At 40.4% G+C, this 14393-nt stretch overlaps 1 protein-coding gene across 2 annotated transcripts in view; it reads right to left on the minus strand.

Annotated features, from left to right (window-relative positions):
* Positions 1 to 5093: 5093 nt before the first annotated feature.
* The window catches only part of Pax3 (paired box 3), a 93302-nt gene continuing 84002 nt past the window's right edge, over positions 5094 to 14393 (minus strand). For both annotated transcript variants that reach the window (XM_010611803.2, XM_010611802.2), the window contains exons 9-10: positions 7092 to 7338; positions 5094 to 6599 (exon numbers count right to left, since the gene is read on the minus strand). In XM_010611803.2, coding sequence (XP_010610105.1) covers positions 6565 to 6599; positions 7092 to 7338 — 282 coding nt within the window. In that variant the 3' untranslated portion in view covers positions 5094 to 6564. The remainder of the gene's footprint in view (positions 6600 to 7091; positions 7339 to 14393) is intronic.

Raw genomic sequence — 14393 nt, forward strand, 5'->3', positions numbered from 1 at the left:
TCTCTCTCTCTCTCTCTCTCTCTCTCTCTCTCTCTCTCCAGTTACAGGAAGCTCACCATCCCTAGTCTATGGTAGATTTCTTACTATCACCAGGTTACTACACAATCCTTTGTGATTCCCTTGCACTCCTTCAAATTTATAAGTAAACTCTTTAGTTAAACCTCTCTCTGAACTTCCAATTCAGTGAAGACTTTTCAATTCAGTAAAACTTCAATTGAGTCTATATTCTGATGAGACCCTGACTAAGGCAAACCACTATTGTGTGAAATGACAGCTGTCTCAGACCTAAATACTTCTACAGGGACTCTTCGGGTGCCATTGTGCTTCTAGGGACAGTTTACTTCCTGTGAGCTGATCTCTACACTTCCAAGACCAAAAGGAAGTGATTGATTTCCTCTAAGTAAATGAAATCTACAAACATAAAACTTAACTTACAATGACAGCCTTTGAGATCCTTACACAAAGCTGCTTAACTTAGCATCTGTATGTACTTAACACTCCACCACAGAATAGGGTGTTTGCTTTCCCTCTACACAACCAAGAGATCACTGAAGTGTGTTTATAATGGTAGGGTGGAGTGGTACAGCTGGCCCTAAGGAGAATTTTAACTTGGAGCTCAAAAATATAAAAAAAAAAGGAAGGAAGTTTGGATGGTTTTTTTTTTTTCCTATTTTTACCAATCACGGTTGAGTAAAAGTGCTGAACATCCAATTATATACAAATGGGTAATTGGTAAGAATGGACCCTCCCAGTCAGCCTAGCACAACGGGTGGAGATGTTGAAGGTATTGCAGTTTTCCAAGCAAATGTCGGGGGCAATCATGGGGCAGCTTTCCGACTGTGACAAAGTCTTCCACCAAGGAAAATACAACTGGTCCACCAAGAGGTAGACCCCTACCAAGCTTTTGGAGGTCAGCATAGGAAGGTGATAATGGTAGAAGATCCATGTTCCTTCTCCCTTGAGTTTCTTAACTGACCCTTGAGATTAAGACACCCTCAAACTATTCCTTAGAAAATTAAGAACTGTCACACTTTGCCTCATATAAGATTTTGAGTTCTATCAACCAGAGATTCCCAGAACCAGCTGTTGGGTCTTTTTACTAGAGAATCTGGGTAGCCTGGCCCCAATCTGACCCCCATACTTATTTTGTCTGGCAACACAACCATTGACACAAGACAAAAATGGAACCAGCGTGCTTCTGCCACTGTATCTGCCCAATTTCTGTGTATCCTTGTGCATGCAAGTCCAGGATGACTTTGAAAAGTTTTCAGTGGTGGGTAGACAGGGTCATGTTTTCTGCTTGGGTTCCCATGCTAACTTTTGCTTACATATTACTTGAAATCCCAACTACTGACCTGGCTTGTTCCTCTGCCCTGGGGTTTTTTTTTTTTTTTTTTTTTTTTTTTTTTTTTGACAGCAGGAACTGTGTCTTACTCCTCATTATGACCCCAGTCCTGGCATACAGTTAGAACTCAGTAATCTATGCTTTAACCAACTGCTTAGGAAATTAGTCACTGCCTACCCCTCCCTCACTGTATAAGGCATAGAAAAAAAGCAGCATTTGTTGGGATTGTTTCCCAGGCTCAGGAGCTCTGGGAATGCTCAGCTACAGAAGTAGGGAAGGAAGCCAGGAAAACAGCATGGGAAGGTGTTTAGTCTGCTCCGTTCCATCTTTACACTTCTCCCAACTGCCGCAGGATCACAGGAGCCTGAGGCACAAGAGGTCACTATACCTCTTAGGGAAAAGGCCACGCACTACTCACTTCTGCACAGAGAGGCTTTGGCAGCCTCCAGCCAGGGCAATAATGGGATAAAAACACACATCACCAAATTAGCATGACTCATCCCCCTGCACTCTGGCTGGAACTGCTGCCTTTCCACATCTTGTTCTCAGGCTTAAGAGGTGGCTGTGGGACTTGGGGGAAAAGGCTAAGGTGTCTCCATAGCAATTTCTCTGCCTTGGGTGTGCTGTAGAGAGCAACCTTACTATCACTTCAAGCCTCAGAAAACTTCCCCAAAGCTTTAGTGAAGTCAAAGGCTTCTCCTGGAGCTCTAGCTGTGTTGATCTTCCTTGCACTCATCTCTGTGGCTTCTGAGTCCAGTGGTCTGAGTAGACCTGCTGCTGTTTCTATTTTTTTTTTTTTAATTCTACGGGTTACTAAACAGCTAGGGCTATGAGCCACTTTTCTAAGCAATAAACCAACTGTTTCCATTTTATGTTCTAATCCTCTCAGTGGTGAACGCAACAAATCGTCACCTACTGCCATTTGCATTGATCAGAAACACCAGACTGGGGCTTTGCAGGGACTTGTTAACCCCCTTGTTTCCCACCCCCTCCTGACAGCTCTGCATCTATCCAGCTTTAGGACAATTCTGGCACCACTGTGCCTACCCAAGCCAAATGTCCTCTTGCTCAGAAGATCACATAGACACAGGAAGAGTGAGTCACCCCTCGTTTGCTTATTTATTCCTAGGCTCAACAGGTGGACTCTGAGTGCCCACTGTGGGTCAGACATGAGGTGGGGCTCTTAGGATGCAAAGGACAGTAATACTGAGGGGAAATCTATGAAAAGGGTAACAGTTTCCATTACTGAACCAGAAGCCCTGTGCTTAGCTCTGCTGCTTCCTGTCTCCCTCACAGCATCTAATGCTCATTTCCAGAACCGTGAGCACCTGTCTAAGGCTGAGGGCTATCACGGGACTCCTTTCACCCCTGGTCTCTCCTGCTCTTCCCTGTTCGACACCGGCTCTCTTTATCTGTGAATGATTATTATTAATTCAGAACAATTGAGGCCCGAGTCTTTATCCCCAGAATAGATTCCCTCTTTCCAGAGGCCTTGGCTCAAGTCCCATGTGTTAATTTTAATTCTTGATTTTGTAGTGTGGAGATGGAGACTTTTGTGCCATTGCCACAGAAGGAACATTCGTTAGATCACTCCTTCCATTTAAGACACTTCCTAAACTCACAAACATGAACCTGTGATCACATTCATTACCCGTTCTACCTGCCAATGTTTAAGAAGATCCTTTCTAACCTTCCTTAAGTATCCACCAGTGTCTGAAACTGCATCTCCAGATTAGGCTAATTAAAAGCAGAAAACATTGTGTTTATTTTCATGACAGATGTGAAATATGATATCTATTCCTGGGGAAACTGCTTCCCGGGATGTACCATGGTATATCTACAATTTAATGATTTTGAATTCTTAAGATCAGTTTGCAAATAAGTATGTTCAAGCTTGGTATAATGCCAAGGGCTCAAAGTTGTAGGAGTAGGTCATTGCAAGAGGTAATAGTCAAGCCCCAGTGCTCAGAGAGGAAATTCACATCCTCATTTTCCTGGAGATTGACAAGGAGAAAAGAGAGAGAGACAGACAGACAGAGATCTCCAGAGCTTGAACATGAAAAATACCAGGTGGGCAATAGCTTTTAGAGATGGGCAAAAAGAAGTCTATCAAAAAGAGAGACGAGGTACACATGATACATTCTATCAGGAGACAGAAAGAAATGTCATCATGTAAGATCAATTTCTGCTGGGAAATCCAAGCCTGGAACTGTTTCTCTCATGTACTGGGAGTGAGTTATTATTTTTTGAAATGCCTGTTTTCCCCCTGAGTTTGGCACAAGGGTAGGTTTGACATTATGGATGTTGCATGCAGCATTGGGAGAAGTAAAGTAAAAACAGCTTCTGCCATGAGGTGGTAGAAGTGTAACCGTGCTTCTGCTATTTGTGCTGCATATGGCCTTAGCTCAAGTGCTTAGCAACTAGGGGCCTTGGTCCATTCATCTCTAAGTTGGGGCTAAAAACGCCTGCCTCACAGTATTTTGCGAGGATTAAACAAGATAGCAAAAGTAAGTGTTCAGTGATAGTAACCTTTGTTTTCACTTATATTATCTTCGGAATAGATAATTGTCAGAAAAGCAACATAGTTCATCAGATAAATGTGTGACCTTAAAAAAAAAGTAAGAGGTAATTAAAATTAAGAAAATCTTTCCTTCTGTACTTCAGGTCCTTGGGATTCTTCAGATTTTAGGTCAGCTGACCAGTAGAACTCTCTACAATGATGTTCCAGAATGTTCTACAGCAATGCAGCCCAATACAGTAGCTTCTGGCCAAATGTAGCTACTGCACACTTGAAATGTGTGCCACTGAACAGCTAATTTTTTAATGTTATGAGCTTTGAATTATTTGTAAGTTGAATAATCATCCATGGCCAGTAGTCACTGAAGCAGGCCGTGCTGCTGCAGGTCCTTCTGACTGTCAAGTTCTCCCGCATCAGGATTAGAGGAAGCAGAAGAGTGTGAGTTCAAGCACCTAGGTTCTGAAATCTGACTATGTGAGCTCAAATCCAACTTCCGACTGCATCGCTGATTGATGCCACATAAGCTCCCTGTGCCTCAGTTTCCCCATCTACTAAGGGCGTCAAAGGATATGATGATTATTTTCCCACAAGAGCAGTCCTTGCTTTCTTAAATCAGTGCATCTGGATCTCTGTTTTACACACTAGGTTATGCACACCAGGCCTGGCATAATTAGACTCTGACAGAATACGAGTGCCAAGGAGGATGGAGGGAGAGAAGGACAGAGGGGTGAGAGAGACGGGAAAGAAAAAGGAATGAAATCAGCAACAATCTGTGTGATGAAGACTGAAGTATGCTGTTAAAGTAAAATAAATAAAAATGAGAGCCTAAGATCAATATTTCATGGAGAAGACGGTCGGGGATGAAAAGGAGCCCAACAGGCAGAAGAAATGCTTCCAAGTGACAGTGAAGGGTTGTGACAGCTTTCAGAAAACCAAGGACGAAAGAAGGGCAGTAGACTGCCGGGCTTTTCTAGATCCCACACGTATGAAAATACAAACCTCAGAGCGTCTTCAACGACACATCTTCAAGTGAATACAACTGTGCATTATGTGATCTTCTCTGCCCATGTAATGGTCTCACCCACGAGGGAACACTAGAAATGAAGGGCCTGCTTCTGGGGGCCTCCCATCTCCCAGGTTTTTATTCCTACTACATTCACCAGATCCCCCACAAAAAGCAGTGTTGGGCAAGTTTTCATAACTGTTTATTCATTATAAATAGTAAATATTTACTGCACTTTTTACATGAAAGACATTTTTACAACACATTGTTGTTGGCTGAGGCTGCAACACAAAGACACTACTCCTCTTTTCTGTCACCCTTGCTCACTGTAGGAACTAAACTCGGCACTAAGCCAAGGTTCACTAACTCACTACATCATAGTTCTCACCACTAACAGGAATGGATCTGTGCCTACCTCTCGGTTCCGAGAATAGGAAAAAATAAATAACACTGCCTCCCACCTTCTTGTTCCTCTTAACACTTCAAAGAACAAATTTATTGACATTCTGAAATGTCACCACACATATGTAAACCTCAGTTCCAATAATATTTTAATATCACTGTATAATTTGAAAGTACATGAGAGCCACATGACCTTTCTGTTTTTGCCCTGTCTTTCGTAGAAAAGAGAAGAATGTAAACGTGATCATTTTTAAAAGCATTATTCTGTGACATCGTCTCTAACCAAAGGAGCAAGCCAGGTGTCAGTTGTCCAGCAAATAGCGAACATCACTTCATTCTATCTACCACAATGAATTATGGGCTGCAAAAATAAAAGCACCTGCAAAAATATAGTTCTGATTTTGTTTCTATCGCCTTGGCCATGGCCAAAGCATCTGTGAGGTACAGAGTATTGCACACTGATAAGCAGATATGTGAATGCCTGTCACCTCCTCTCCACCATGCCTTTCCACCTGCCCAGGTTGGCTGCCAAATGAATGTGACTTGGGAAAACATCACCCTTCTCCCAACACTGGAAAAGAAAAGAAGCTCTCCTTCCTGTTACCCCACATCCTACTGGTAAGACATGCGTCTGCATCCGGGATATTTATTGACAACTAGATTACAAATGAGAATACGGTGACAAATAATTTATTTGGGAGGTCCTTTACATCTAGTCTAGCTTCCTAAAATATGGTGGCAATTATTTTGATATCGATTTCCAGTGTGTAAAAGTCAAGGATTCCTCCATTCTTGCTTCATTAAGTGAGCAGTTTTAAAGTTGTCGAAGTATCAGCCTTGGACATCAAACATATTATACTTTACAGTATTATCCTACTGTATTTTAGAACATTCTGCTTTCTCAGGCCAGTCCACATAAATCTCAGATACACACACACACACACACACACACACACACACACAAATGGAATGTTTCAGCTCCTTGATCTTCAGCAATCAAGAGTTGGGATATTTTGATATGAAGCCAGGTTAAGCCATTGCCTTACAATGTCGCCTTTGTTTTTTAATTGTCCCAGATCTTCCTCTTCTCCACTGCTTTTGTCCAACATGTTCAAAAGTATTTGAAACCAACTACTGGAGAAAGAAAAGCCAATTCCTTTTCGTTGTCTCCACCTCCCCCCAAAGGGTGACTTATTTCTTTGTTATTTATGTATTTATTTTTCTGAGAAGATTCTTCAGGTCTGGGCTGTGGAGATGGGAAACAGGGCCAGTTTGAGCTCCAAGTGGACAGTTCACTTATGCAATATCTGGCTTGAGATAATGAAAGGCACCTGTAAGGAAACACATGCAAGTTTTTAGGTCATGTTGGGACAATTCCCAGTCAGGGGCAATAGCAGCTACAGGCTGACAATGTCATATTTAATACTGTGGTATCAAAGGATTCAGACTAATATTTTTATTCCTCAGACAAGTTTGACACAACTCTGTGTCCCTGGGATTACATCCCATATGATCCTTGAGCTGACCTCATTAAGAACATGTGTTTCTAATGCCAGGGGTTATTTCATTTTGGCCAACCCTCATGTTTTACCTACTGGCAATCAGGTTTTATGTCTCAGCAATTAATGACCACAAGATGTTGTTGACATCAGTTAAGAAAATAATTATCCAAGGGAGCCCTGCCTGAACCAATTGACTGACTCTGCCACAAAATGGATTCCAAGGCGCAGGGCTTACTCCTGCCTCTAACTCCTCTCTCGTAAGCAAGAGTTTGATCTCTCTCCCTTTCGGAGTGATCACCCCCTAGAATGTCCAAGGCTTACTTTGTCCATATTGCCCATATTGGTAGCCTGTGACAGGGTCCATACTGTAGCCTGTGGTACTATAGGTGGGTGGACAGTAGGACTGAGATGTTGGCAGACTGTCCAAGCTCTTCATGTGGTCTAGTCTCTGACTGCAGCTGGCAGACACCGTGGTGGTGGGTTCCAGGCCCCCAGTGAGAGGGGAGAGCGCGTAATCCGTCTGGGGCTGATGAGGCACCCCGCCATGGTTGGTCAGGAGTCCCATTACCTAAAGGAGACAGGGAGATTGAAAGAAATTAAAATGCAGGGAGGACCAGATGGTAGCCCACCAAGTGAAAGAATCACTTGAAAGTCCAAGTTCTCTTTCTTTGGAAATCCGTTAAAGAACTGTTCTGAAGACTGTGACCTCAATTCAAAGTGGCAGTGAATATGACATCATGCCCGGTGATAACATCTGACTTCAGTTTCAGAAAGAGGAATGGAGCGGGGGGAAGGGAGAGAAAAGGAAAAGAAGGAGGAAAGGAAAAAGAGAGACAGGGAGGGATTACACACTAGTGATAAAATCAGACTGGATTTTCAAAGAAAAGGAAAGAAATGACAGGAAGGGGAAAAATTATATCAGTTCCTATAGAAAAAAAGTGCCTAATCATATATCACATCTGGAGCTTTCACATGTGATTTTAAACAAACTTTTTTTAATGAGCACTTGGGGGTAGCTCAGTGGTACAGCCCTCATCCAGCACACAGAAGGCCCTGGGTTTGATCTCCAGCACCACAAAAAAAATTTAAAAAACTAAACAAACAAATTAAAAAATGAACCCAAGTCAGTGTGTTTGGGTTTTGAGAACTCTATGCCTGTTTTCACAATGTTACCTCTCAAGAAAGCTCCTGTCTTTATCTTGACCATGATTAGCTCTGCCAGTGTTCCCTTGTTCTTTGTCTCTCCCACTATATAATCGTTAGTTGCATGAAGCACCTACTTGGACCAGGGAGATTCTGAGAGGTGTCACTGATGCCTTTCGAACCCAGCACTGAAGTGATCAGCATCAACACAGTGTTGAATGAATCAAGGATTCTCCAAGCAACCAACTCCACCACCAGTCCATTCCATCCACAGGTGAGAATTGTTAAAGGGAACGACAGGCCTTTTAACAAGAAGTGTGTTGAAAGGAACACAAATGTGTTCTTTAAAAGGCCAGCTTTGTAAATGACCCTGATGGACAAGATAAATTTAAAAACAATTCCAAAAGCACTGGTCACAGAACAACTTTCAGACAAGCCTGGTTAAAAGTTTCACAAACTCAGGCTCGCTGACCCTATCAGCACCTCCTGATGGAAATAAGTAAATAACTAATTTTGCAGCTGGAAAATGGCCACACAAGAGAGAAAGTGATTGTTTTTCTAAAGCAAGTATGGAAGAAATCTACAGTAGAGCTGGGTGAAAACATATCTATTACAAAGTATTTAAATGCAGGCTCCCACAATTGCACATGTCCATAATAGTCCTGCAGAAATGGAAATCAAACCCTCACTCAAGGCTCTGGTACTATGTGCAAAGCAACTATCACTCAAAGACAACTCAAGCAATGGATTCCTGAATCAAAGGCTCCAGCAGGATGGGGATTTGGGAGCTCATCTTGCATACCAGAAAGTATTCTAACCAAGACTGAAAAACATGGATCACATAACTTCCTTTGGGAAGAGTTTGCATAATCTTGCAGCTAAACAAAATCTTTACAAACTCAAGCTTTAAACTGATCCATCTTCAATGAGCCCCAAGGGATGAGAGACACAGGGTGGGGAGGAGATCTGTTCACCTTCTGGAGATTATGGATGATCTCTCTCTACCGCAATGGGCCACTCCACTCCCCTGGCCTCCCTTTCAGTTACTGTGCACCTTTGCAGGTGGGGAGGTGAGCAGATTTGGACAGATCATCACACTATGTCCAAAAGTGGTAAAACAGCACAAGGATTCAAATTTTCTTGATATATGTGAAATATCTTTTTTTTCAAACCTCTGCAAATTAATTATATTTTTTAAAAAATAATCATTGGTAGCAGAGCACAGCTCTGTCTTTACTGGGGACGACAGGAATGTGAATGTCACGAAATAACACAACTATAAGATAGGATACACAGCTATGAGAAGCACTGCGTCCCAGATAAATTTCCATCTCCATGGATATTTTTCATCTTTGTCTTTCTTTGAGCTTATACTGATAATTTGACAGTGTATACTTGGAAAATTCGTAACTTCAATTTATGCGGTAATTTACGAAATAACTTTATATGAGCCCAAGCTAGGAAGATCTATTTTAAAGAGTCACTCTACTTTCACACTAAGCAGCACAACTTTTTGTAGTGACCAGAGAGCCAAGAATGGACAGAAAAATTTAAAATGTAGAAGCTGTGATGTTTCAAACAAAGCGATAATGACAAAAAGCAAATCGTATACTGTAAATAAGCTGTGTTAAGTAAAAGACAAAAACTTGGAAAAAATCAATTTTGTAATTCTATCAGCCCAGAGAATATAATTATCCAGTGACATAAGATTAAAAGGAAATATATACTTGAAGTTAATAGTATCCTTCATGAAGATGCTTACTTGAAACTCAGTTTATGGAGTGCACTTTAAGGGAGAATGGAATGTGCTATGTACCGTTATAGTTAAAGAGCTTGGAGTATGGTTTTATTCAAAACACGTACATTCTCCCATGAGCTATAGACGCACATTTTTGTGATAAACTTTTTAAAATCCCCTTGCATACACTTCTCTTTTGCATAACTTTGAAGGCAATAACTTTGTCCATGGAGTGAAAAAAAAAAAATGAAGACCCTACAAAAGAGGAAACAAGCCCTTCCTATAAGCAAAAAATAAGCATAAGATGTTGTTCAGATGCCATCTTGTTTGCAGTTTCTGCAGTAGAAAAATTTTAAGGACAGAACTTTAAGATCTTAAAATATGTCTACTAGGAGATGGAGAAAATAGTATCATCTTCAGAACCCAAGGCCACATATGATAATCTCCCAATTTTTCTGAGATACAGGGCTTGGGAGAAGACCCAAATAAGAGCTCCTAGTCCAGCAGTAGCCCTTAGCTGCACAGTACAAGAGATGAAAGAGACCTGAGACCAGTTATCATTGCCTCCACGATAGAGCGCAAGAGACAGATTTTCTCCTGCAAATGCTCGTCCCCACTGTGATGGTCACATCTCCTATATCATCACAACCTTTAAGACCGCATAATGATAGGGAAGGGGGCACCAGTATTATTTCCATCCTTTTGGTCTAAAATTTATGAGTAGATATCAGGTGATTTATTTTCAGTATTTCACAGTGAGAAATATGCACCATTTTCAGAAGCCGCCATTTAAAATTAAGAAGGAAATGGGGGTGAATATATCAATAGAAAATGCATTACTTTCCTCTAACATAATTTTAAACCTCAAATCTCTATGGAAGGGTCCCATTACACTTTTATATATGTTTCTTTAAAAGCTATTTTTCGTTTCATGTGGTTCTAGGGAAGCTATGGAAATTTCCTTTTGTGCACAAAGACGTCGGTAAGTGAACCTCTCAGAGCACCCCCAATAGGGTTCGGAACACCATCCGTCATATTCTTCCTAGGAATACTGTCAGGATTTCTTTTACACATGCTTTTCCAACAGCAATTTATTATTCAAACCCTAAAATAAAGTTTTCATTTGCTGTAAATGGGATTCTTATTGTCATTATTCTTGTTGTTGCTCTTAAATCATTAATAAGCTATTTCTACTATAGGGATAACATTCTTCCCCCATTTGGTTGTTCTGTTTTGTTTAATTTGGGGATGGGAGAAAGCACCATTGCCTAGTTCCACAAACAACTTCAAAGGTAAAGAAACAAATCCAAGGCTATTCAATCCTGCCTATTGAACACTGACCACATTCTTAGAAAAAGCCAGGTAAATCCAGGAGATAGGACAGCCAGAAAGAATTTCCCATGGGAAAAGACTGAGGCCTGCGCTTTGGCTCTTAGTTTTCACATTTAGTTGTATACAAGACTTAGCCAAGCCATCTGGGGGTAAAATCTACTAAGCAGATTTCTAAACTACCACCTCGGAAATGCCCCCTAGACACTGCTTCTAAATTGTTTTATGAGTGACCTTAAAAAGCAATGCAAAGCCTTGGCATCTTCTGCTCACACTTACGCTGGCTTCGCTATCATTTGTGTTATTAGAGACATTTTCTGAAGTCTTATTCTCAACTTCCAGAATTCCAAACAGATTGGTTTCTATCTTGATTGGAAGATTATATGGTTCAGGGAAAACTAACTCTTTACAATTGTTTCATGCCGTATGTCTCTTGAATTAATTTTCCTATTGTAACATTAAATATAAAAGATAAAAACTGTGGGCTAAATTAAGATTTACATTGAAAACGATGTGTCTGGAAAATATTTGTCTTGGCATGACAAGCGTCATGGTTTTGCTGTCAGATAAAAGTGCTCAGAACTTATCATCAGAAATCTAAAATGACTTAGCAAATTAGTACGTATATCTAGGCACTTCTTTTTCCTCCTTTTCCTTAGGAGGAACCCTGGTTAATGTCTTCTTTTTCTTTTGTGTTCTTAAGTAACCAGATGCTCTCCTGACTTACTTTTTAATAACACACATTTAGTTTCTCTTTCTCAGAAAAAAACCATTATGAATTATAGCTTGGTATGGTATAAAGGTTTGTTTGTTTTGTTTGTTTTTCATGTACCTTATACCCTTCCCTTCAAAAGCCTACTGACTACATCTTTTATTTAGATAGAATCTTCCTCCAGAACTAAACAAAAAAAAAACTTCAAATATTTTGTTGCCAATATGGGTTTTGCTGAAGTCAACTAATAGTTGTATTTCAGTGAGTCTATCTTTGAAGCTGAAGAGCCTCAATTTAAATGGCAGAGGCTTTTCCTGAATATTTTCTCCAGATTCAAATGTGGGAACTATCCTGCACTTGATTAGCATCTAAATAATTAGATTTTTGGACCTGTCCATTTGAAAGCTGTGGAGGGAAGTTGCCTGAAGGCACAGGTTTCTTCTAAAGTCTCTATGCAACCTTCTCTCCCATCCTGATAGTCAGGGCAAGGGCATGATGACCATCACCTGCAAAAAATGGCCCAACTACTACAGTCCTTATTTTTTATGTTAATCCTTAGCTCATACTTTACAAGTAGCTATGTTTAATGCATGACAAATGAGTATGAGTGCCAGACAAGCATGGTTCATATGCCACATACATTTTCAAGTTTTGTTTGTAAAGAGTACGGTAAGAATTGTCCCAGTAAAACTCTGTGGCTGATATATACACACATAAACACACACCAGATAGATAGATAGATAGATAGATAGATAGATAGATAGATAGATAGGGATAGATTCTTTCATCTCCAGTCCTGTGATCAATTAGGCATATAATTTGGATTTTATCAATTTTTTTAGAATGTCTATTACTCAATAAAGCTATGCATTTAAACTGATAGAAAAATTCTTTTTGTATTGTGAGTTGTTTGTTTGTTTGTTGTTTGGTGATGGGATCCAACCCAGTGCCTTAGACACACTAGGCAAGCACTCTACCTCCAAGATGCACTCCAGCCTGGCAATATTCTTTAGGGACTGATGACAGAAATATAAATCTAGGCAAAAACCACAAAAATAGCTTGCAAGGGAGGCATGTGCATGTTGATGTATACTTAGAGGCCTATGTGCAGTTTATTTGTAGCCAATGATAGACAATCATCTCAAGTCCACTTATACTTAATAAAATAAAGTCCATTAAGAGAAAAGGTCATTCCACCTAAATGAAAAAGTATAGCACTGATTACAGTAGGTATTTAACTATGTTCCATGAGCATAATAAAATTCTCATATGTTTTAATTCATGTACGCATGCCTGCATTTAATGTGCTTTGGGACCTTGTCTACAATTAATATGATTTATGAGAAATGAACATGTGCAATATTGGGAGGGTAGAACATATGTATTTCCTTTCTTCTTCTATGAATTAAAAAAAATATAACAACAGGGCTGAAAGAGAAATCGTCGGCCCACAGCATATTAAGATGGGCTAGCAGAGCCCTGAGTAAACTTGGGTGAGTTAATGATCCCCTCTTATCTAACCCTGACACATTTGCAGCATGTAATTTACAGAAGCTCTGTCCAGGGAATCTTGACAAATGTTCCTAACGATGTCAGGGCAATGTTCCATTCTAATGGAAAACAGATGTGGGTCAGATACCCTCATTCATCACTGCGCAGAGTCCCAAACACTTTCGGGGAGGAATGACATTACCTGCTGTTAAATTTTCTCAGTTGCAGAAAATGCTCACAACCACGGTAGCCCTCTGAAGACTATGTACTCAAGCCCATCACCGTTCAAAAACCTGCCTGAGAACATGACTGTGGAAAATCAAACATATATCTTGCTTTCATTTCGTGACTACTTCAGAACGCACTTGCTAAATACTAATGGCACCTCTGGGACTTAAGGATTCTAAATATAGAAAGGGTGAGATGGCAGGGAGACTATGCTCAGGCATCCCACAATTGTTCCACGAGATGGCATTTAAAGATTTCTCTTGGCCTGAGAATACAGCTCCGTGGTAGAGAGCTGGTATAGCAGGTATATGGCCTGGGTTTCACTCCCAGCAACACAAAAATAATAATCATAACTAAATAAATAATAAACATAAATAGAAATTTTTCTGCAATTGCCCACAGTCTAAGCCTACATTAAAAAAATAAATAAAACTGCAAGAATGCTTCACCCCGGTAACATTTTATAAATGCAAATTTTGTTGAACCTTTACTGCTCGGGTCTCTTTGAGCCTCACAAATAACAGAATAATCTAGAAATACTTTAACTTTTAGCAAGAATTTTAACTCTGCCTCTCCCAGGCAGAGAATGTTGGGCGACCTATATGAAGTATGACTGAAAACTAACATGTGTGATGAAATTTTTAAAAATTTATTTCAGTAGGGCCGGGGATTTAGCTCAGTGGTTCTGCCACCTGCCTCGCAAGCACAAGATCCCAAGTTCGATCTCTGCCACCAAAAAAAAAAAAAAATTTTTCAGTAAAAGGCAAATTGTTGTGAATCCCTTCAAAATACTCCTCCACTTGGAACATGCTTATCCTATCATTGCTGCCACTTTTTGAAAGTGGAAGTTCTGGAAGGCCTTTTTTGTAAATGTCTTCAGTTACACTGCCATGGTTGCCTTGATGTCCTGAATCAGCTGGAAGGGTTTATCTTTCGTAGTCATTTTGCCTTTGGGGAAGGACCAGAAGTCGCAAGTTGCCAG

The sequence above is a fragment of the Fukomys damarensis genome, unplaced genomic scaffold, assembly GCF_012274545.1.
Source record: "Fukomys damarensis isolate Sample0158 unplaced genomic scaffold, DMR_v1.0_HiC HiC_scaffold_16, whole genome shotgun sequence".
Lineage (NCBI taxonomy): Eukaryota > Metazoa > Chordata > Mammalia > Rodentia > Bathyergidae > Fukomys > Fukomys damarensis.